This window comes from Pipistrellus kuhlii, unplaced genomic scaffold (assembly GCF_014108245.1).
Source record: "Pipistrellus kuhlii isolate mPipKuh1 unplaced genomic scaffold, mPipKuh1.p scaffold_m20_p_9, whole genome shotgun sequence".
NCBI classification, from domain to species: domain Eukaryota; kingdom Metazoa; phylum Chordata; class Mammalia; order Chiroptera; family Vespertilionidae; genus Pipistrellus; species Pipistrellus kuhlii.
In genome coordinates, this window is record NW_023425595.1 from 20,865,127 (window position 1) to 20,887,580 (window position 22,454).

Here is a 22,454-nt window from a genome sequence, read left to right on the forward strand (position 1 = left end):
TAACTTATATGTCTCTGGATCTTTTCTTTCAAATGGAGGGGAGTTTTTAAAAAGAGAGGTAGCTGGACAAACTAGCTGCAAAGAACATAATACATGTCGGTGTCCATGTGGAAGGAGTGAGAAGGAGGACACACAGGCCAGAGGAGAGCAGTCTTCCAGAATCTTCAGCTGAGCTTCCCGTAGTCTCAGCTAACGGAGAAGAAAACAGGGTCCCCACAAAAACAGACAGCTCGACAGCAGATTTGAAAAGGGAATCAAGACTAACAAAACTGCTGAAGAGGAGGTCCTTTTGTCCCATCATAGGCTTGACAACGTTACATTTTGTGAGAACTCAGAAAAGGAATGAAATGTGTCATTGGCATCTGTGTCATAAATGATATGAGGATGATTTTCTTTTATTCTGGCACAATTCCTGAGGGTTTAGCAATTTCTTAAAACATCCCTTACATCAAATTGCCAGCCCTGCGAATGAAATGCAGACAATTAAAAATGTCTGTCTGCCTCCTCAGCAAGTTCTCTGTGGCTCAAGTATGTGTCTTCAACCTCTACTTTTAACCACCAAAGCTTTACCCCCAACCACCATGCAATTCTGAATTATTTGGAGTAAATGGAAACAAATAAAAATATGTGGATAGCTCCGGCTATAGCTGGTTGAGTGTCATCCCATGCACCAAATGGTCACCAGTTTGATCCCTAGTCAAGGACATGCCCAGATTGAGGGCTTGATCCCCAGTAGGGGGTGTGCAGGAGGCAGCCTATAGATATTTCTCTCTCTCCCTCTCCATTTCTCTCTCTCTAAAATTAATAACTCATTTTTAAAAATTTATAAAAATCATGAAGCACTCAACTAAACAATGGGCTTTTCTATGCTCAAATCCCAAGAATGCTTTCTTTAAAATGAGCAGTTATTCAGGGCTACTTATGTGCTGTCATGGTCAAGGCCCTGCACTGCATTTATTACTTACTTACTTTTTGATGCTTAAAATGCTATTACTTGATCACTTTCTGCAATTGATTGGCATTAATAGAATGGCATTAATAGGAAGAAAAAATAGCTAGCAGAGGTTGTTTCCCATTCCACTTTCAAAGAGAAAACGCAACCCTAGCCAGTGTGGCTCCATTAGTTGGAGGGTTGGCCCATAAACCGAAAGTTCATGAGTACAATGCCCAGTCAGGGCACATGCCTAGGTTGTGGGTTAGATCCCTGGTTAGGGTGTATTCAGGAGACAAAAACTATCGGTAACTCTCTCACATTATGTATGCTCACTTGTCCAGGAACTCTCACTGGGGTCATTTAGCCACTGAATTCCATCAAAACAGCCTGAGGATATATATACATTTTACATTCTCTTCAGAAACAAGCACAGGACCATGTAGTGTTAATTTGTTAACTTTCTTGCCAGAGCTTTATGAGAGACTAGAGGCTCGATGCACAAAATTTGTGCAAGGGGCTCGGCCCTTGCAGCCCGGGCCTCATCCGGAAGGATTTCCAGAGGTCTTTCAGCTGTCTAATTAGCATATTACCCTTTTATTATTATATATTTCCATCACTGTCAATAAATAATTAGTAATATCAGCAATTAATTGAACTAAATCCAGTCCCCTTTAACCTGGCTGACTTTGAAAGCAGTACGCTACCTTGGCCCTTCAGGAGGAAGTCCCCACATTAGAGACTTGCAGGCTGAGGCTGAAAACTTCTGTCACCCTTAGCATTGCTCTCACCTTCACCCTTCCTTGCCTCATTCTCTAAGCCTCCCTGATTCTGACTCCAAAACATCTCTAGAACATACCCCTCCATTCCTATTCTTTGGTATGTGTTTTAGTCTGCTAGGCTAATATACATACCAAAGTACCATGGATTGGGTGACTTACACAACAGAAATGACATTTTTCAGTTTTAGCAGCTAGAAGTCTGAGACCAAGGTGTCGGCAGAGCTGATTTCTTCTGAGGCCTCTCTCCTTGGCTTGTAAATGACTACCTTCTCCCTGTAGTCTTGTGTGCATGTGTGTCCTGATATATTCTTCTGTGAACACCAGTCAGATAGGATTGGGGAGAACTTGAATGACCTCATTTTAATATAATTACCTCTGTAAAGACCCTATATCCAAACATAATCACATTCTGAAGAGTGGTGTCAGCAAGGAATACTAGGGAGGAGTTAGAACTTCAACATATAAATTTGAGGGGATGGGTACAATTTGGACCATAACAGCATGTCATATAAGAATTTTCATGAATTGGCCTTGCACTTACCTCCTCAACTTACTTTAGACAATCTGTTCCATGTAAGTAAGCTCCACCTGTACTTGAAGACTTGAAGCTTTCCAAATATGCCAAATAGCCTCACACCAAAATGCTTTTGCCAACGCTATTCCTGTTGCCTGGAATGTCTGGAACATGGAACCCCCTTCCATCTTAACCCCCTCACCCAACTCCTGAGCCTGGTGAACTCAAAATGACAGGTCCAGTGCCATTTCCTCTGTTAAACTACTTGAGAATTAATCCAGCTCTATTTTCACAGCCAGATATAATCTGGCACTTGAAACCCTGAATTCTAACCTGTCTTCTTGTTAGAATGTGGCAGGCTTGCCTTCACAGTGCTTGACAAATAGCAGGCACTTAACAAACATTTGTTGAGTGAGTGAAATGGAAGAGTGCAGGCTGGACTAAATGCAAATGCTGCAAGAATTTCAAAAGAGTTTACTAGTACTATCTACTAGAGTAAAGGGCCTTGGTATTGGAAAACAAAACAAAACAAAGACAGAACATTATTGTGGATCAGCAGTCTTCCTATTTCTCCTCTGCCTCAGGGCACACTGTTCTATTATGTCTCCCATGGTCCCCTGCCAGAAAATGGGACTTGGGGCTCAGTTGGCCAATGGAGGTCTAACCTCCAAAACCTCTGGGGGAGTCTCCATTCTCTCCATCCTGTAGATGTAGAAGGCCAGTGGGCACTGAGGCCCTGGGCAGGGGTGGAGCCAATAGGTTGGGAAAGAGCCTGGGTCCCTGCATGGAAGAACACCTGCTAACAGCTAAATGGACTGATGTGAAAGGGAGAAATATGCCTTGTTGTATTAAGCCACTGAGATTTAGGGGATATATATTACAGCATTAACTACCTTGACGAATACCCACCTCAAACATTGGATGTTTTACACCTGAGATGTGCATATCTCACTGCTCCATGTCCATCCTGTCCATTAAATCATAGGGAGCAGCGTCAGGATTTTGCCCAATATTTGTGAAGCTGATTCAAATGTGCTATTTCTGATGTGGCTATACAGACTTTGGGAAAAGAAATGAAGTTCGGGCAAAATAATATAACAGTCACATTCCTCAGGCTCCAAATAATATGATCAGATTTCTTAGCTTAAAAAAAAAATTAAAACAAAACCCTTCTATCCACCTCCAAACTACGGCCTTCTCCCCTCCTTTCAGAGTCCATTTAGTTCTTAGTATCTCAGCATCCCACCTTCTAGTCATAAACTTTTGATCTTTCTTCAGTTGTTTTTCTCAACTTTCCTCCCCTCCTGCCCAGTGACTGTTTCCTCTTTGAAATTAATTCTTCTCCCTGAATTCCATGACGCTGTACTCTCTTGATTACCTTCTCTCCCCTCAACTTCCTCCCAGTCCTTTCCTCCTCCTCTAGTTCTCCAAATCCATATTCTTCCATAAGGTCCCATTCCTGCCCTTCTCTCTCACACATTTTGTTTGTTTGCATTGTCAACTTTGGTCTCCTTTTCAAATCGATGTTCTCATTTCAGGAGGGCAGCTCTCTCTTTCATTCTCATCCCATTTCTCTGCTTCTCCCTGTGACAATCTTATTAACTGTGCAGATGATGCTGGCCTCTTTCTGGCTGCCTTCTAGACTTTTCTACTGGATAGCCAGCAAGTATCTCAAAGAGCAGGCACCAACCACCAAACTCATCCCCTGTCTCTCCACCTGTTTTCCTTGCCTCTTAGCATACCACTGCCAGCCTCTCATTCACTGGGTTCAATACCTCAAAGTCACCTGTGATTCCTTCTCCTCTCCCCCACATTCACTCAGTAATCTGGGCCTGCCGATTGCTTCTGTGCCTTCATTACTTCCAGCCTGGACCCATTATTAAAAGCTTATCTAACATACTTTTTCGTTTTGAGTCCAGTCAGAAAAACAGAAACCACACCAGTTGTTGTTTTTTAAGAGAAAGAAAATAATAGAGGGAATTGGCTAAAAAGCAGGTAATATTTTTGAAAATGTAAGGAGGAACACATTGACTTAACACAGAGATAAACTAGAAAGCAGCTACCACCTCTGGAGTGGGGAGACAAAAAACAGGTGAAGGAATCCTAGTTTGGATGCCTCGAGGAGAAGTCCCCCAGGGACTAGAAGCCAGACCTCTGAGGAGAGAGCCCTGCCTGGTTACTGCTGGTGCTTCTAAGAGATATAATGGGTCTGTTTTGGAGAGCAAAGCTAGACACTGATTTTCAGCTGTCACTATCAGGGTGAAGAGCCATTGTTCAAACAACACTGAGAGGAATAGCTGGCTCCTCCCCCCTCCCTCTCTCTCTCTCTCTCTCTCTCTCTCTCTCTCTCTCTCTCTCTCTCTCTCTCTCTCTTTCTCTCTCTCCCCCCCTCTCTCTCTCTCTCCCTCTCTCTCCCCTCCCGCTCTCTCTCTCTCTCTCTCGCTCTCTCCCCCTCTCTCTCTCTCCTTCCTCCCTCCCTCTCTCTCTCTCTCTCTCTCTCCAGTGTATTTCCCAAATATTTCTAAATAGCCAGCATTTATTGATCATTTACTATGTGCCTGTTACAATTCCAACTACTTTACATGTATTAACACATTTAATCCTCTTAACCACATGTGGAGGTATATACTATTAGTATCCACATAATACACACGAAGATACCACGGCACGAGGATATTATGTCATTTGCCCAGAGTACAAGTAGCTTGTAACCAGTAGATCTAGGAGTCAAACCCAAGGTGTCTAACTATAAAACACTGATTCTCATATATATATATGTTTTTTGTTTTTTGTTTTACTTTCACACTGTGTACCTGAGAGAAAAGCCAAAATAGAATGATGGAAAGTAAGATTCCTTAAGTAAAAATAGTTCTCAAACTACAGCACGTGCACATAAGAACCACAAAGGAACTTTGAGAAAATTTGGATTCCAGAATTCACTTCTCAAACACTAATTTGGGAGGTCTGAGATGAGGAATTTAAACTCTGAACACTTGATCCTGGATGCCACACCCCAACCCATGCCCAGCCTATGATTCTAATGTAAACTGTCTTTGGACCACAAGTTGAGAAGACTTACCTAGCAGTGGCTGATGAGAGAAAAAGAGAAGAATTTAACTTGAAAAAATCCTTCCATAGGTTCCCATTGCTCTTGGGGTAAAAGGTAAATTGAGAATTGATCACATCATGTCCTGCTTAAAAACCCTTCAATTCATTCAACAAGCTTATTCCACAGATTAACTCAAATATTTATTGAACACACATGTGTCAGTCAGTATTCTAAGTGACTGGGTCTCTAGAGTGGCCGTCCCACTTAGTATCTATGTAACCTTGGAAAAGATGCAACTTCTTTAGGTTTTGATTTCCTTACCTGCAAAGGCTCTGTAGGAGAAAGAGTGAATCTGGTTAGAGTACAAAGCTTGGTCCAGAGTGAGTACAGTAAACACAATAATGTTCTGTTGTTTATTCAGAGCCTCACAGGTTACATGAGGATTTTAGCTTTTACCCTAAGAGCAATGGGAACCTATGGCAGGGTTTTCAGCAGGAAAGTGGCATACCCAAAGGTATATTATATACAATACCAAGAATTAAAGTCAGTATTTCCTCCAAAACAAGGGAAATTAGCGATTATAATCACACCAGTCTAATATTTTCAGGTTACTAAGTGAAAATAATAGTTCATCTTTAAGACTTCTTATGTTCAATTTTCTAAGTAAGATAGAAAACTTAATTAAATCTTGCTTATTGATGTTAACAGTGATCTTAACTCATGACAAGAAGCATGAATCAGTTTATTTTATATGTACCATTCCTCAATTTAAGATTTGAGAAATGTTAAGAGTCAGAAACTACAAAAGAACTATAAAAAAATTTTTTATTAAGTGTGAAAGCAAAACAGTATATCTATTTAAATATTTTTACATATTTATAGATAAAACAAAGACAAATAATTTATCAAAATTACAAGGTTAAAGAACAGACTATTTTGAAACAGCCAATAAAGTATCTGAAAATAACACATTTTATCCATAATTAAGTGAATATGATCCCCCCTAAAAGTAACTTGCATTTGTAAAAAATATAAAAGTTGTTTTTTTTTTAGATGTCAGCCAAGACTGCTCTTGCTAAATCTAAAAAAGTATAATGCCTTTATCGATAACTTCTGTTTTCACCAAATGGCTTTACAAACCACCTGTGTTTCCTCTGGGCTTGGGTGAACTCTAAATCTTCACTTTTATACCACAGGGCGTGAACATAAACACAAACACATCAGTGTGAGAGCTTTGGGCTGCTGTGCTTCATACTGAGCGAAGAACTTTCTCCTTGGCTGGGTGAAAGACCATGGTGTACTGTGACGTCCAGTCTACTGCATAGGGCTTCAGCAGGCCAAAGCAGCCACACTGGAAGAAGTCTGCGAGGTTCTGTGTGAACCCAAGGCTGACAAGAAAGGAAGAGAACGTGTCTTACTACATTCCCTGTGCAGCTCTTGACAAACATTCATTCACACCATAAACATTCACTGAGATTGTACAATATATAATGTCCTTTGGAGATCCTACAGGAATCCAGAGGTGAATCTGTTACTGGGTTTATGGGACCTTAAAACGGAAGCCTAGTTCCAGTTCTGAAATTGAATCCCTAATTTCGAGAGTCCCTGGCTACTTCCCAGCAACTAAATAACTTCATTTTGGGTCTCCCACTCACTGGAATGGTCACTGCCATTAATAAGTTTCTTTCTTTCCATTCCCACTGCACTAATTCTCTTTGATTATCTCAAAGGCCAGAAAAAAATACAATCAACAAGATGGGTTTTTTCTAAACCTACATAGCTCTCTAAATGATGCCCATCTCAATTCCTTTCAATTTATTTTACATACTGGAGATTGTCTAGTCCTCCAAAACTCTGATGTACTAGTTGTAATAGCCCTTCACCTCCCAATCAAAACCCTTAAAGATACCCATCTACTCAAACCCAGTTCCGCATCTTTGTATTGCAGTCCCTACACAAGGAAGTCCCCAGGTTCCTCAGGTGTCAGCTCCCCAAGCTCTCTTTATAAACCACCCAATGCAGCTACCCCAGCTCTGTTTTTCCCATTATCATAACTTCGTGGGCCATTCTTATACCCTGGAACCCGCACACCTCCACCTTTCCACAGGTAACCCCCTCACCCTCTGAAGTCCTACTAGTTCTTAGGGCTTGAGTCAAGGCCCACTTCCTCTTTGGACCCATCCTATCTCCAAGTTTTCAGCACTGCTTTCCCTCCATTAGTTCCTGAATACTACTATCTGTTCTAGTTGTGAAGAATGTGGGATTTATGCACATGCCCTATCTTTCAAGCCTAACCCAACCCCCTACACACATCAAAGCACCTCTGTGCGTGAGGATGACTGTGCTGCTGCTGCAGTTGAGTGACGGTGGTCAGGAAAGTCCCATCGCCATGCAGAAAGCAGCTTCCTTGGCAGAGAGCTGCCTATGTGAAATGGATGGGGTGGAGAGGCATGCTGGGAATTTAATAGGCTGAGTCAGTGAGTAAAAGTCACCTACAGAAGGCAATCCGTTAGTTTGGGCAGGATTTGGAAGCCAGATCCAAAGTGGCTTAAAGACCTTTCTGTTAGTTCCTCCTGCTCATGCTCCATTACTCAGCAATTCTGAAAAAGACCCAGCTCTCACCTCGGTGAGACTCTTTTCCTGGCGGGCATGCCCTTCCTTCCATCTCCATCATGCTCACCCCACAACTTTCAAGGCTCAGCTTAAAATTCCACCTCTACCACAGAGGCTTCCATACTTTAGTAAATATCTATTCCTCTGCTTAAACCACTGAGAAAGGGACTTTATCATCATCACTGCCAGTCTGAAACAATCATCACCAGCTTAACACCGCTATCCGCTCTTCATCACTTTAGCCACCTCTTCCCAATAAAGTCATTTTCTTTCCTCTTTAAATACATATCAGAGTCACATCCCAGGCTCTGATTTCCTTGTCTAACAGCCTAACAGTTTCATCTTGTACCACAAATGTGCTTTAAAATAGACTGCTCATGAGATATGCAGTGAGTGCTCAAATCCCCGGAGGACTCCAGGTCACCTCCTCAGCATTCCCAGCCTCCAAGACCCCTATACATGTGACAGGGAGATAAGCTTCAAAGCCTGATCCTTCATATCTTAAGATGACGACCTTCCTATACAAACATTCTCATTTTCAAATGAGGACAAGTTTTATACAACCAAGACTCTAAGAAGAAAATACCCCAACCTCAAAAGCTGGCTTCTCCCTGACACAAGTGGGCACTGTAAACATAGGGCTGAAATAACTCTTGGTGATAGAAAGCCAGGTTGAAAATCTTGGCAAAGCTCACAATCTAACGCTTTGTACAGACAGCCTTATGGCTGGTTTTCTCAGCCACATGCTTAATTATCTCACATTGACTTCATGCCAGCAATATGCAACCTTGTGACCATGTGGCTTGACTGCAGAGATTCCCCATCTTGGCAAAACTTCACAGTCACTTATTATTTGTGCTGAGTCCAACAAACTAAATCCCAAATTCTTACCACCTTGGGGCTCATGACCTTAACACTCATCTCCTGTCACTGAGGCTTCCAAGAAAAAAGAGGGTCAACTCTACCGATAGCAAGTTAGAGGACAGCAGTATGGCCAAGGGTGGTGACACTGGATTGGGCAACCAATGGCTAGGTTAGCATCTTCCTTAGGATTCAGTGGAAAGAATAGATCTCACTTACTTGTATGGTGTCCTCCTGAGGGACAATGGCTGCTTCATATGCCTGCTCTGCTTCAGCAGGCTGTTTCTCTCATGGGAGGTCAGGCCCAGAAAAGCAATCTGAAAAAGGTTGGATGGTACATGAAAAATACCACATCAGGGCTCCATCACTCTTAGCAGTGCATCATGGGAAACTGGAAAATATGCAGTACTCCCCTCCCCCCAAAACAATATCACTTATACTTCTAACCAAGGATCAAGGTGAAGGCAAAGATTCAGCAGCTCTAAGTAGACTCTTCTATGTAAATCTAGTAGCTGGGCTTTTAAAAAATTATTATTATTATTGTCTTATTTTGTTAACCTTCAGGAAAGCACAGTGCATTGACTTAATAAGATCATGAAATAACTCCTTTAGTAATTACTTCAAGCCAGGGCTTATGGCCATGTTTAGATTCTCAATAAATTCAGCATGCAACTTTTAGATAAATAATATAAGGTCCATATCAGTGCAATTATTTTGACTTGTATATTCTTCTTAGTATCTCTTTAAAAATAGCCAAACGAAAAAGTTAATAATCTTAAGTAAAGAATATTTAAATCCATATATTTGGGGAGAGGTAAGAATTAAGGTAACTTGAAAACTCCGATGTCATTAAAAGCACTACTACTGCCCAGTGGGTGTGACTCAGTGGTTGAGCATCGACCTAGAAAACAGGAGGCCACTGTTTGATTCCCAGTCGGGGCACATGCCCAGGTTATGGGCTCGCTCCCCACTGGGGGGTGTGCAGGAGGCAGCCTATCAATGATTCTCTCTCATAATTGGTGTTTCTATCTCTCTTATTTCCTCTCTGGAAAAAAAAAAAAAAAAAAAATATATATATATATATATATATATATATATTTATATTTATATTTATATTTATATTTATATTTATATATATTTTTTTAATACTACTATTTACTGAGTTATCTCATTTAATTTCCCAAAACAACCCAAACATCAAGTTCCTGATCTTTAAAACAGAGATTATCATCTTCATTAGATTGTTTAAGGATTTGAGATAATATATTTAAAATACCTAGTGCAGAGGCTTATAGGGGTGAAGCAATGATCCAAGGCCCCACAGCTTAGAAAGTGGCAGAACTGGGACTGACACCTCGGTGAGTGTGAGAACAGAGCTCATGGTCCTAATCAACAGTGAACAGTCTCAGTGTGACCGGCCACAATCAAAACTATAACTCACCAGAGCCCTCAGAAAATGAAAAGCTTCGAATAACTGAGTTGTGTTTTTTTTTATTAAGAAAACTTTCCTCTGAATTCCTATACTTGAAAACTACCCAAAGCATTGAGTCCATTTTCTTGCCTTAGAAAATATACGCAAATATATTAACCTTTTTTATTTTAATTTAAGAATATTATGGTCTCACATACTTGTACTTGTTCTAAGAGTCCAGAAAAGGAAGATGAGAATTAGCATTGATACCTCAAGTCTTGGGTTCTACATCTAACTCTCTTTCCAGACCTATGGTCACAAGGAAGGCATTCAACATCTTTAGGTTTAGTTTGCTCATTCATATAATGGAGAAGATACTACTTTGGCACAGTCTGCATCTTAATTGTTTGTGAGGAAACAGATGAGAAAGTGCTTTGGAATTTGTAAAGCAAGTATAAATATTAGGTATTATAAATGACAGTAATTACTGTTAATAATCGCTGATGCTGATTACCATTCTTAGTGCTAAAGTCTATAGATATTAGAGTGATAGAAATTTAAGATGAATGTTTAGAAACTTTAGTTCAGTCAGTATTATTAGCTTAATTCCCTTCCTTAGCAATTTTCCCTTTTAAATTTTTCTTTATTATTATTGTAGAATTGATTACTTCCCCATAAAAGTGGAAAGTATTTTGCTTTTGTTGAATAATGTTCTAATTATCTCAAGTCTTGCAGTAAATGGCGCAGACTGATCATGGCTGTCCATTCCATATAGGCAGCCATAATAACCATGAGAATCAGGTTTTGCTCACAGGGGAAGGCAGGCACCAGCGAAGGGATAGAAACACTACAGAAAGCTGAAGATGACTTCTGCCCTGGAGCCTGAACTTTCTAATGGCCATGACCTTCTCTGGAAGTACAATTACCATGTCCATTGATTAGAGGTGTATATTTCATTTCTCCCTCCAATTCTATCCACTTAAGCACTGCATAATAATGATAACAAACAGGGTTGGAAAAGTGAGGGAGAATAATCGCCTCACATTTGCATGCTTTACAGTTTATACCATGCTTTCCCACACCATATATTTTAATTACATGATGAAAAAGCCCTTAAATGGGACTGTCAGAAGACCCAAGTTTCCCGTTCTGATTTTCCTACTCATTGGATGACCTTGAACAATTCAATTCATCTCTGTACCTCTAAAATAATAGGTTAGATTAGATAATTCCTAGGGCCAACAATTTATCATTCTAACATTTAAATCCTGCTGTGAGAGTAGACAGGCATTATTATCCCCATTTCACAGATAAGAAAACTGAAATTCAGGAGTCAAATAACATGACTGCACCCACACAGAAAGTGACAGTCATTAGAAACAAAGTCTTCTGATTTGAAATTTAAGTCTTTCTACCCTAATACAGATTATTGGAAATATTACCCAAAGGCATTATAAGAAGAGAAATAAATACCTGAAAGAGTTGATTTACTAATATAAACGTTGACCATGAGTAATGAAAAGCCGCCAGCAGGAAGATATATAAAACCCAAGGGGAACAAGCCACAATCTGATTGAGGTAGGTCCATAGTCCATCTTCTCTGAATGTTGTGACACAATGAGTTGACCAATCTGTGAATTCACAAAAAGGAACCCATTATTTAAAAAGACAATAAATCAGTGATCATTATGCAGAAAGATTAAAGTCACTAAAGTTTTTTTTAGGGAAAAAAAATAAAGGAAGACATGATGGCCTAGATCAGAACCTGACTTTAAGGTTTAATCTCCCAAATGCCAGCTCTCCTAACACAGATGAAAAAACGGTACCTTACTGCTAATTGTGGCAACGATAACAATGCATTGGTAGTTAGCAGAGAAGAAATAAAAGCAAAAAAGGTACACAAAACCATCATTAAGATCAGCATATTCAACATAAAATTCACAGGCCAGAAAAATTAATTGTTCAAGAACTCAAGAATGATTATATTTAGTAAATATTTGTCCTAAAGAATTCTCTATCTTATCCATGTTATAGCAAGATATGGGCCATCACAGAACTAAATATAAATTCTTATTAAGGGTTCAGATCAACAGGCCATTGCTATGGGCACAAGAAATCCTGTAAGCATCTAGACACCACTGGAATACATGCTAAGGGCATGCAGTTTCCAAGCGAACTTCTGCATTGGCACCGTAATTGATCCTGCAGAGGGAGAAAGGTCAGGTGGGAAATTTATGAGAAAGATATCCCAGGAAAAGTACAGAGAAAGAGCAAGATTCATATGATCACAGCTCAGTTTCTCCCCAGGAGAATTTATTCATATGCCAATTAAAAGAGAGGACTTCACTATGGACTTCAGAAAACGACCCCTAACCCATATAGCTAAGACAGCAGTGAGGTGAATGTAGGTAGGAGAAAGAAGGGAACAGACCTTCAAGGTTATACACTGAGTGGCCAGATTATTATGATCTCTGAACACATAATAATCTGGCCACTCAGTGTGTGTGTGTGTGTGTGTGTGTGTGTGTGTGTGTTGTGTGTGTGTATGAGGCCAGTGCAGAATTCGTGCAAGGGTAGGGTCTGGCCAGCCTGGCCAGGGTGAGGGGACATGGATGGTTGGCTGGCCTGCCTGCTGGTCGAACTCCTAGTCAAGGAGAAAATTTGCATATTAGCCTTTTATTATATAGGATATACAATGAGTGGCCAGATTACTATGCGTTCAGAGATCATAGTAATCTGTCCACTCAGTGTATAAAGCCAATGACTTTTATAGGTACCATGACTGTTAATAAAGGGCAAACTATTTTTGAAGTAAGAATTCTGTAGATTTATATCCTGGGGTTTCATAAATGCTTCTGACAATTTGATCAGCAATTTAGACAGTTTCCTAAAGCACTACTTAAGAGCTCCTAGGACAAGAAGGATATATGAGTCCATGACTTCACTATCAACCAACTATCCATTTTTGTCCCAAATATCTATATATATTTCTTGTATTAAGTCCCAGCTATCTTTCATGGATATATGCCAGAAGCATTCTAACAGTAACCATCACAGAACAATAATCAAGGTTAACAAGGCAAATAACACTCTTCAGAGCTTCTCATTGAGACAGCACAGAAAGAAGCATCGCATGCACCTGGTATGACCTAAGAGAATGTAATTTCCCCGGCAGGCAGCAAAGACAGCTGAGTAGGAAGAGTATTGACTTTCTTTCACCTTATGGATTTCCACTGCTCTCCTCTGGGAATTATTTCGATAACACAGCATGACCTCAAACTGAAGTTTCCATATAACTGATTTCAGATTTAATACCAAAGATATGCTGTAAGTGGCCAAGTACATTATCTTATATGCAATATAATACGTTAATATGTACAAAAAGATTCACTGGCTAATAATAGGGAACTCCTATGGTGGTTCCAAGTCAATTGTTTTCATCTTTAGATAGCTCGGTTAGAATGTTCTTTCTAGCAATAATCTTTCTCCCTGTAACTTGTACAATGCTGACATGTTGAATTACTTACTGTCCACCCTGAAAATAAGCCTCATAAGACGCAATGGGTGGTGCCTGTAAAGAGCCAGAGGTAGCTGCAACTGGATCAGATGAAAGAGGATGCACAGCAACAGGAGTGTTAATGGTAAACGAAAAAGGTGGGAGGACAGGGAGGACACATTAGAAAAATGGAGCACTATTTTAAGTTCATTTTTCCTGTATGTGAAATAATGATAAAAGATACAATGTCCTCATTCATTATAAAAAAAAAATGTCAAAATATAAATGGAATAAAAGTAAGTGAATGTAAAGGTGAGACTGTTCCTGAGAAACAAAACATTATATACAAATTCGTTCAGAGCCAGAGGATACAGACAAAGAGGAGGGAAGGACTAATGCATGTCATAAGAAAACAACTTGGAAAGAATGAATGTAATGGAAAATCACTTCTATCCTTATCAATACAGTCTTATGCTGTACAGATACACCAAACAAAGGGGACTATTTTTAGTGACTAGAGAGAAGGGGGAGAGACAAGAGTGGTGTAAAATCTGGCTCCTTTTCCCTAGGACCAAGTCCAAGGCACAAGTTGATCCATAGGCCAGCTTTAAAAGGTTTTCCAGGAACATGCTTTAATGTCAGACCTTCAAAGGGCAGCCCTTTCAACAGAAAGAAGCACTGAAAAAGTCTTTTATTTTCTACACCACAGGACGTAATCTAAGAAGTTTCAAATTCCAATGCGCAGGATTACTGATGGCCTTTGGCAAGAAATGAGATCAGGGATCACAACCTTCTGACTATTAGATCCATTTGAGATGGTGACAGTTACACTGAGCCACAAAAGCATTCCCTAGTGATGTTAGGTGGGAAAAGGGCTGGCAGAATAATTGAAGTCCTCTCCATGTCTACAGCCAGGCAAAAAACAAACCATTTCATGTAGATATTAGCAACCTCTAAAAAATGAAACCCCAGACCAAACAAAACTTGTAATACTGAATGTTTCTGGGGAGGGGAGCTGGGATGCTGGGGAACAGTGTAGAATAAACTATTTTTTAAAAACTAAAGAAAACTAGAGGGCAGGAGGACTCAGAGAGTGGTAGAGCATGGGATGATAAAGGAAAAAGAAAAAAAGGTAGGAAAAAACTTTCCTAATATCTTCCTGAGTCATTCCAGATTTTAGCTCAAGCAACAAATTATTATTTTATTGGCAAAATACAAGACGAGCATAAAGATAGTAGGAGGGGGGATGGAAATAGAAGCTCTAGAGCCAAATTCCTCCAAAGTTTCCACAATAAATAACAGAGTGAAAAACTACAATAATAAAGAATAAACAAATAATAAACAAAGTCAAAATAAACTACAAACACTATAGGTTTTTCCAGTAAGATAACCTATTCCAAGGTTTGAAAAGCAGAGTCATGCATTCTTAGGAGCTAACAAAATCCTTCTTGCTACAATTTAAATGCTATTCTTAGTTGATCACCTTGCAACAGCTGGCTGTCAATCACTACATGAAATGCCCAGAGATGGCCTTTACATTGCTACTAAAAAGTCATTTTCCTTGCTCAGGAATGCAGACTAAGTGATTATTCTTATTATTTCAATCTCTAACGATTAATACAGTTATAGGTTATGAACTGAGATCTATCAAGGAAATGAGCTTTGAGTTTTGTTCCAATGTGACAACCTTCAAAGTCTCCCAACCTCTCTACCTCCAATCTCCCCCTGCCTCCTTTTATTTACTCACCACTCCACTTGCTTTTGTACCTGAGCAGCTGATTTTTTCCTCCTCTCACTGGGTGATAAATCTGCACTTGCCTTAAATTAATATTTTTGACCACTTTTCTAATTTATCAAGGTCATTTTAGAGTAAAATATTTTTAAAGGTATTGACAATTAACTTATTGTAGCATTTCCTGCAGCTTCCCAATGCCAAGAATCTTACCAGCATCCATTTAGTTTTTATTATAGTTTATAGTCACCTAGCATAAATGTGATATATGAGTTCAAAGGACAAGTGCATATAGATGTGGATACATGAGCTTGCTGTAAGAAAAATTTATACTTACACATGAAAGATTCATATATAATCCAGTTACACACAACGGAGAGGAAAAATAAGAAGAATATGTAATAACGATGGTTGCCGAAACCTACATAAAAAAAGAAAAAAAAAGAAATCAACATATTTAATACTTTCTTACAATTATGATCCAGACAAAGAGCCTATTAACCACTTTCTGTCCAAAGCCTTCACCAAAGTAAAAAAATAAGCTGTTGCTTTGCTTTTAAATATCATTAAACCAAAACCAAGCACTCTAATATGTCATGGTCAATTGTCCATGTTAACTGAACTAATATTTATTCAATACTTAAAAGAGGTGTTTTTTTTGTTTGTTTTTTCTGTTTTTAATACAACAAAGTTTACTAAACATATACAGCTCTGGGATGGCTTATTCTGTGCTGGAGGGAGAAGCAGGCAGGAATTGAGAAAAATCATACCCTGTTCCTTCCTTCCATGTGATAAGCTTATGCAGGTATACCTTCTGGACATCAAGGATTGACTTGATCAGGGAACAGAAAGAATGAATCTGAGGAGCAACACTAAATAGATATGTTGAAGGAGAGTGGACATAGCAAAAGAGGGGCAACCTGCAGCCCGAGAAAGGCTTACTAGTATAGAAGCAAAGAGGGGGTGAGGCTGCCAGGCAACCAAGCTCCACTCTTCTATGTACTGCCCTCTGATGGAGATGGGAGCATTTTTTATGCTAATGTCACAAAAGTTCCTCAGGTACCAAAGCATTCCCATCCTCCCCACAGGCAGCAAAGCCCAGGAGGAGCAACGCCCATTGGAATGAGACCTAGGTTTATGAATGACTAGTTGCATGACTATAGGTACAACATTCAACCTCCCTAATCCAGTGTTCTTACTTGTAATATGGGGATAATATCTCTTTTGGGGGGAGGGTGTAGGGATACTCTCTTCTACTTCACAGGCCTAAGGCAATCAAAGAGGATGATGCATGTGAAAACACCATGTTAAATGGAATGTGATAAAAAATAAATGGACTCATTACTATTATTTTTCCACTGCTATTCAAAGCTGCCTGTTATAATGCCAATCATCTCATCTTTAAGGTGGGATGGGGTACATGAAGTTTGGGACCCCATAAATGATCTCTTATCTATTCTCTAGGAAAAGTAAAGAGCATCGAAATGCACCAAAGAAACCTGAACGAGCTGAGGCAGCCTTTTCTGGATCAAGATCATGGAAGCATATCTTCTGCTAAAAACCCATGACCACAGTTTCTCATCCTAAACCCCTGGCTTTTACTGTGATGGCTCGGAGGAAAACGAATGTTCCCTGGGTGGAAGGCAATCCCAGATCTCCACCATCTCACCTAAGCCTTTAAGAAGGCAGGTGAAGAAGGTGAACAAGAGAGACAAGACACAAAATATGGAAAGAACATGGTATTTGGAGGAGAAAACTAATACTACTAAAATGACTTTAGGCAAATAATTTTTTACCTTTTATATTTTTCAACTCTAAAATGGACATAATAATACCAACCTCATAGCAGTAGTAGTTGATTATCAAATAGGATACAATATATGAAAGTGCATTACAAATGCTAAAATTCTATATAATGATACTAATGGCCCGGTGCATGAAAATTTGTGCACTTGCAGGGGAGGGGGTTCCTCAGCCCTGCCTGAGCCTTCTTGAAGTCTGGGAGCCCTTGGGAGATAGCCACCTGCCGGCTTAGGCCCACTCCCTGGGGTATTGGGCCTAAGCTGGCAGTGAGACATCCCTCTGGCAGCCCATGAGCCCTCGGGTAATGTCTAATGGCTTAGGGTAGGGGTGTCGAACTCAATCAGAGAAGGGGCCAAAATCTAAAATCCAGCCTAAATTGCGGGCCGAATGGTTTACTGAACAGTCATAAACTGTCATTGTGATAGAAACGCAGCGGAGTGCAGTGATGACAGCGCAGTGCGGGCCACATTGCAAGGCCTGGCGGGACGGATTTGGCCCGTGGGCCTTGTGTTTGACACATGTGGCTTAGGGAGTGGGCCTAAGCTGTTAGTTGGACATCTTTAGCACTGCCGTGGAGGCATCACTGCTGTGCTGGCCAGCCATGAGGCAGCTTCTGGCTGAGTGGCACTCCCCATTTGGAAGCACACTGACTACCAGGGGGCAGCTCCTGAATTGAGCATCTGCCACCTGGTGGTCAGTGCATATCATAGCAACCAGTTGTTCCACAGTTAGGGTCAATGTGCATTTATTATATAGGACTTTTATTATATAGAACTAGAGGCCCAGTGCACGAAATTCGTGCATGGGGGGTGTCCCTCAGCCCAGCCTGCAACCTCTCCAATCTGGGATCCCTCAAGGGATGTCTAACTGCTGGCTCCCAACTGCTTGCCTGCCTGCCTTCTTGATTGCCCCAAACCACTTCTGCCTGCCAGCCTGAACACCTCCTAACCACTCCCATGCCAGCCTGATTGATGTCTAACTGTTCCTCTGCCAGCCTATTTACCTCCAACTTCCCTCCTCTGATGGCTTGGTCACGCCTAACTGCCCTCCCCTGCTGGCCATCTTGTGGTGGCCATCTTGTGTCCACATGGGGGCAGCCATATTGTGCGTTGTAGTGATAGTCAATCTGTAAATGACTCTTTTATTAGATAGGATAAAGGCCTGGTGCACGGGTGGGGGCCAGCTGGTTTGCCCTGAAGGGTGTCCCGGATCAGGATGGGGGTTCCCTTGGGATATGGGGCAGCCTGAGCGAGGGGCCTGTGTTGGTTTGCAGGCCAGCCACGCCTTCCGGCACCCCAAGCGGAGGCCCTGGTATCAGGAATTTATTTACCTTCTATAATTGAAACTTTGTAGCCTTGGGTGGAGGCTTAGGCAGGCAAGGGCAGGCGGAAAGCTTGGCTTCCTCCATTGCCTGGGAAACCCAAGCCTCCCTCCTGCTCTCTGTAGTTGTAGCCATCTTGGTTGGGTTTATTTGCATACTCGCTGTGATTGGCGTGTGGGTGTGGCATGTGGGCATGGCATGTGGGTGTAGCGGAGTGATGGTTAATTTGCATATTACTCTTTTATTAGGTAGGTTTATCATCAGTATCAAAAACAGTTTTCCAAAAGTGTTATATTTCACAGAGATAATTCTCTGACAAGGAAACGCTACAAAATGGATTCCCTTCTACTTTTTCTATGAGTCACACACATAACTAAATATAAGCTTAATTTCATGTGGTAACTGAAAAATTCTCACCTATGCATCGTCCAGTCCACAGGCAGTGTTGATCATATCGAGCCACACAGGATTTGCATACAGGGCAATGGAGTGACCTTAATGGCTTCCTTGCCTAAGTGGGCAATTAAGAGAGGGCCAAGCAAAAATCAGACTCTCAAACTGGTAACAAATCGCAAACAAAATCTTATTCCTAAATCATAAAGACAATGGCACAAATCATTCTAAATATCAGACCATCAATTCACAGAGAGGCTCTGGAATGCCTTAGTAATATTTACAACTGCATGACCATTTTGTCGAAGCCATCACTAAAGGGACCTGAATTCCAGGGCTACCAGCACTGACTAACGGGATGAGGGAATACCATACAGCACAGTGAGCACTAAACTGAGGAAAAGGAAACCTGAGGTGCATTTTTGGCTCTGCCAATAATTTGGGAAAAGTTATTTGCCCCTTTAGGAAAAATGATTCCTCAACTGCAAAATGGCAAGTTTCACTAAGTGGTTCTTGGGTCTCCATGAACCTCTGGCTCCAAGTTAAATTTAACATATGCTTCATGGCAGGAAAAAACAAACAAAATATACAAATAGATTTTTAATCACAGGCAACGTCAAGAGATCATAAATATCATTCCCCATATGTTCAAGGCAAAAAATTGTCCTGACAGTAATGCAAAATTAGAACCTGGTAGAAACAGAGGTGTATAAATATACTGCAAAGATTTGATAAATGTTTACATGAGCAATGTGACCAAGAATTTGCTTTTAGTATGGGAAAAAATTATAAAGAAAAGGCTCACTCACAAGACACGATGTACAAAAGGTTCTAAAGTCCAGACAACCAGTCTCTGCGAGGGTGATGATATTCTGAAAAATATGCAGTTTGACCTTATGTTTGCATTTAATAGGGAATGTATAATGCATGGTCATATACCATAATCACAGCTCTCTCTCCAAACTGAGGTAGCTAGCAGAGCAATTTGGAAGATTTGCCAACACTTGATTTGCCATTCTGTGCCTGAAATAATGTGATTTTTTTCAAGGCTGCATTTTCAACCACAGCCAATAAATTAGCATGCACAAAAATTATACCCCCTTCTCTCCATCAATGGCAATGACCTCCCAGTTATAATCTGTTGAAGAAAAATAAACAAACACTCCTAAAAAGAAACAAAAACTACCAGCATACAACAAACTGATGGTTATAAGCACCAAAAGCTCAGTCTTTGAGGAAGACGGGCTGTATGTAACAAAGAAAACACTTTCCCCAATTTCTAAACATTCATAGGCAATGAAAGACATGCCATGTCATCTGACAACTTCACATCTTAGTCAATAAGGAGGAGGACCCTCCTGCCCACTGGAAGCTCTTGCCTACACCATGTATTAAATAAGGGACATTAAGTTATATGATCACTTTCTAAATGTTACTGTAAAAAAAGCAGAAGACCATATCTTCTAACAGAAAGTACGTCTGAAAAAGCCTTAGTAAGGTATTAAAGAAATTAAAAATATTTTTAAAATTTTTCATATAAACAAATGAAAAAGTATGACAATAGACAAATCTCATTTTGCTGATTTATACATTCCACATTTAATATTATTAGGTGCCAGGCACTAGAGACACAGTCATGACAGAAACCAGCATGGCTATGATCTTCTGAAGTTCACCCTCCTACTTTAAAATTAGTAACATTACAAAGAAAGCTCACCGTTTTCCTTTCCTCTTCAGAAGCCTTAATGAAGCCTGGATCCGTTGCCCAAGTCTTATAGAAAAAGTAGAGGAAGCCTATTATGCTGAAAATAAAAGCAAAATAGAAAGGAGTGCCTGCTAGATGTTAAAGCCAAGTTAAGGAACATATCGCATCTCCCATAATTATGACACAAGCAAATCTCATCGTTGGTGCCTAAGAATCTCTCTGCATTCTATCCTCACCTTCCCTGATGTAACACATCCTGCCCCCATACCTGGCCCCATCCTATGTTCTAATCCTATGGGAATTTGGTTATGGTTCACAAATTAATCCTTCCTCAAGAATTGAAACCCACATGAATTATTGATAGGAAGAGTTGCAATACATGAAGAGCAGCCTGAAGAATGAAAAACATTCAAGATTCAAATGAATTAATCTCCAATGGTATAATGTGGCTTTCCTGAGAGCATACAGAAAAATACTTTCTGATCATTCTAACCAAATCAATCAAAGAAAAAACCAATTGGTTCAGAGATTTCAACTAAAACTATTTTTTATATATTAAATGCTTGCAAAAATTTCCTACTGCAAAGTTTATTACCTAGTCATAACTGACAGGCTGAGTTAATTTAGAAATGACAGAAACTGCTCTCCCTGCAAAGTAATTATAAATCAAATATTATTTGGGAAAGGCACATGATATAAACTGAGATAAACATTGTTTTAAGGATAAATGAACAGTTCTCACTACAAATTCTTTGTATAAAAAGTAAAATTTTGCTCCAATAAAATTTGTGCAGTAATAAATCGATATGCCAGTAATAAACCAATGTCCTTGCCCAATTTAAACCAATATTGACACAGTAACTGTATTTGCCTTCCAAGGTGTTGCCAAGATGTCTGGTGCCAAACTCCAGAGTAGAAAAGGTGGCCATAAAATAAGATTCTAAGCACTTGCTACTCAAATTGTGAGCCATAGACCCACAGCAGTGGCTTTACCTGGGAGCTTGTTAGAAGCAAGAACCACATACCTCACCCCAGACCAGCAGAATCACTCTGCTATAACTCACAGAAACCAGCACAACTACATCTGGTTCAGGTTTATCTGCAGATGGGCCTGGCTTTAAGAAATAAATAGGGCCCAGAAAATTGTGTGAAATTGAATTTTAACAAATATGCTTACTTAGAATTAATTAAGAACAACACTATTAAAAAGTTCACAGGACAGAACTTTTGTTAAAGAATCACATCCTCCCCCCCCCCGCCCGCCCCCAGAAAAATTATGATCAACATATATGACACATTCTAAAAAGCACACCAATGAATCATATGATAATCCCTCATATTTAGCTGACTTTCTGCTCTGAATAACTTACAACTCCTCTCCCTCTAAGCAAAGTGAATTGCACTCTATCCCCTCACATAAAAGCCAAGCTTTCCTTGCTTTGTGTGGTTCACTGACCTCAAATGCTCCCCATCTCCACCACCACCCCCTTCCCTGTCTAATTATGAAACCACACTTTTAGCATGTCCAGGTTCTAAACGCCTTCCAGACCTAACTTATATCCCCTTCCCTTTGAAGGTCATTCCCTACAGAGGATTCTCCCTCTTATCTGAATCTAAGGACGCTTATTCTATGGCACTTACACCTCAAATTATATTTATAGGTATCTCAACCTTTCCAATTAGCTTGTGACTCCTGCAGTCAAAAAGTTTCTCAACTTAGACAAACAGAACTTTATTTCCTTAAGTATGCTTTATCAGGCGTCTTCAAACTACGGCCCGTGGGCCACATGCGGCCCACAGAGGAGTCTGACCCAGCCCGCCAGGTTTTTTGGGCAGTGAGCGC

At 40.2% G+C, this 22,454-nt stretch overlaps 1 protein-coding gene across 7 annotated transcripts in view; it reads right to left on the reverse strand.

Annotated features, from left to right (window-relative positions):
* Window positions 1-6,090: 6,090 nt before the first annotated feature.
* Window positions 6,091-22,454, reverse strand: part of ZDHHC13 (zinc finger DHHC-type palmitoyltransferase 13) — a 43,456-nt gene continuing 27,092 nt past the window's right edge. For all 7 annotated transcript variants that reach the window (XM_036426655.2, XM_036426652.2, XM_036426651.2 and 4 more), the window contains 7 exons: window positions 20,624-20,748; window positions 19,716-19,778; window positions 18,931-19,024; window positions 15,727-15,810; window positions 11,635-11,792; window positions 8,970-9,067; window positions 6,091-6,664 (listed from right to left, as the gene is read on the reverse strand). In XM_036426655.2, the coding sequence (XP_036282548.1) occupies window positions 6,526-6,664; window positions 8,970-9,067; window positions 11,635-11,792; window positions 15,727-15,810; window positions 18,931-19,024; window positions 19,716-19,778; window positions 20,624-20,748 (761 nt within the window). In that variant the 3' untranslated portion in view covers window positions 6,091-6,525. The remainder of the gene's footprint in view (window positions 6,665-8,969; window positions 9,068-11,634; window positions 11,793-15,726; window positions 15,811-18,930; window positions 19,025-19,715; window positions 19,779-20,623; window positions 20,749-22,454) is intronic.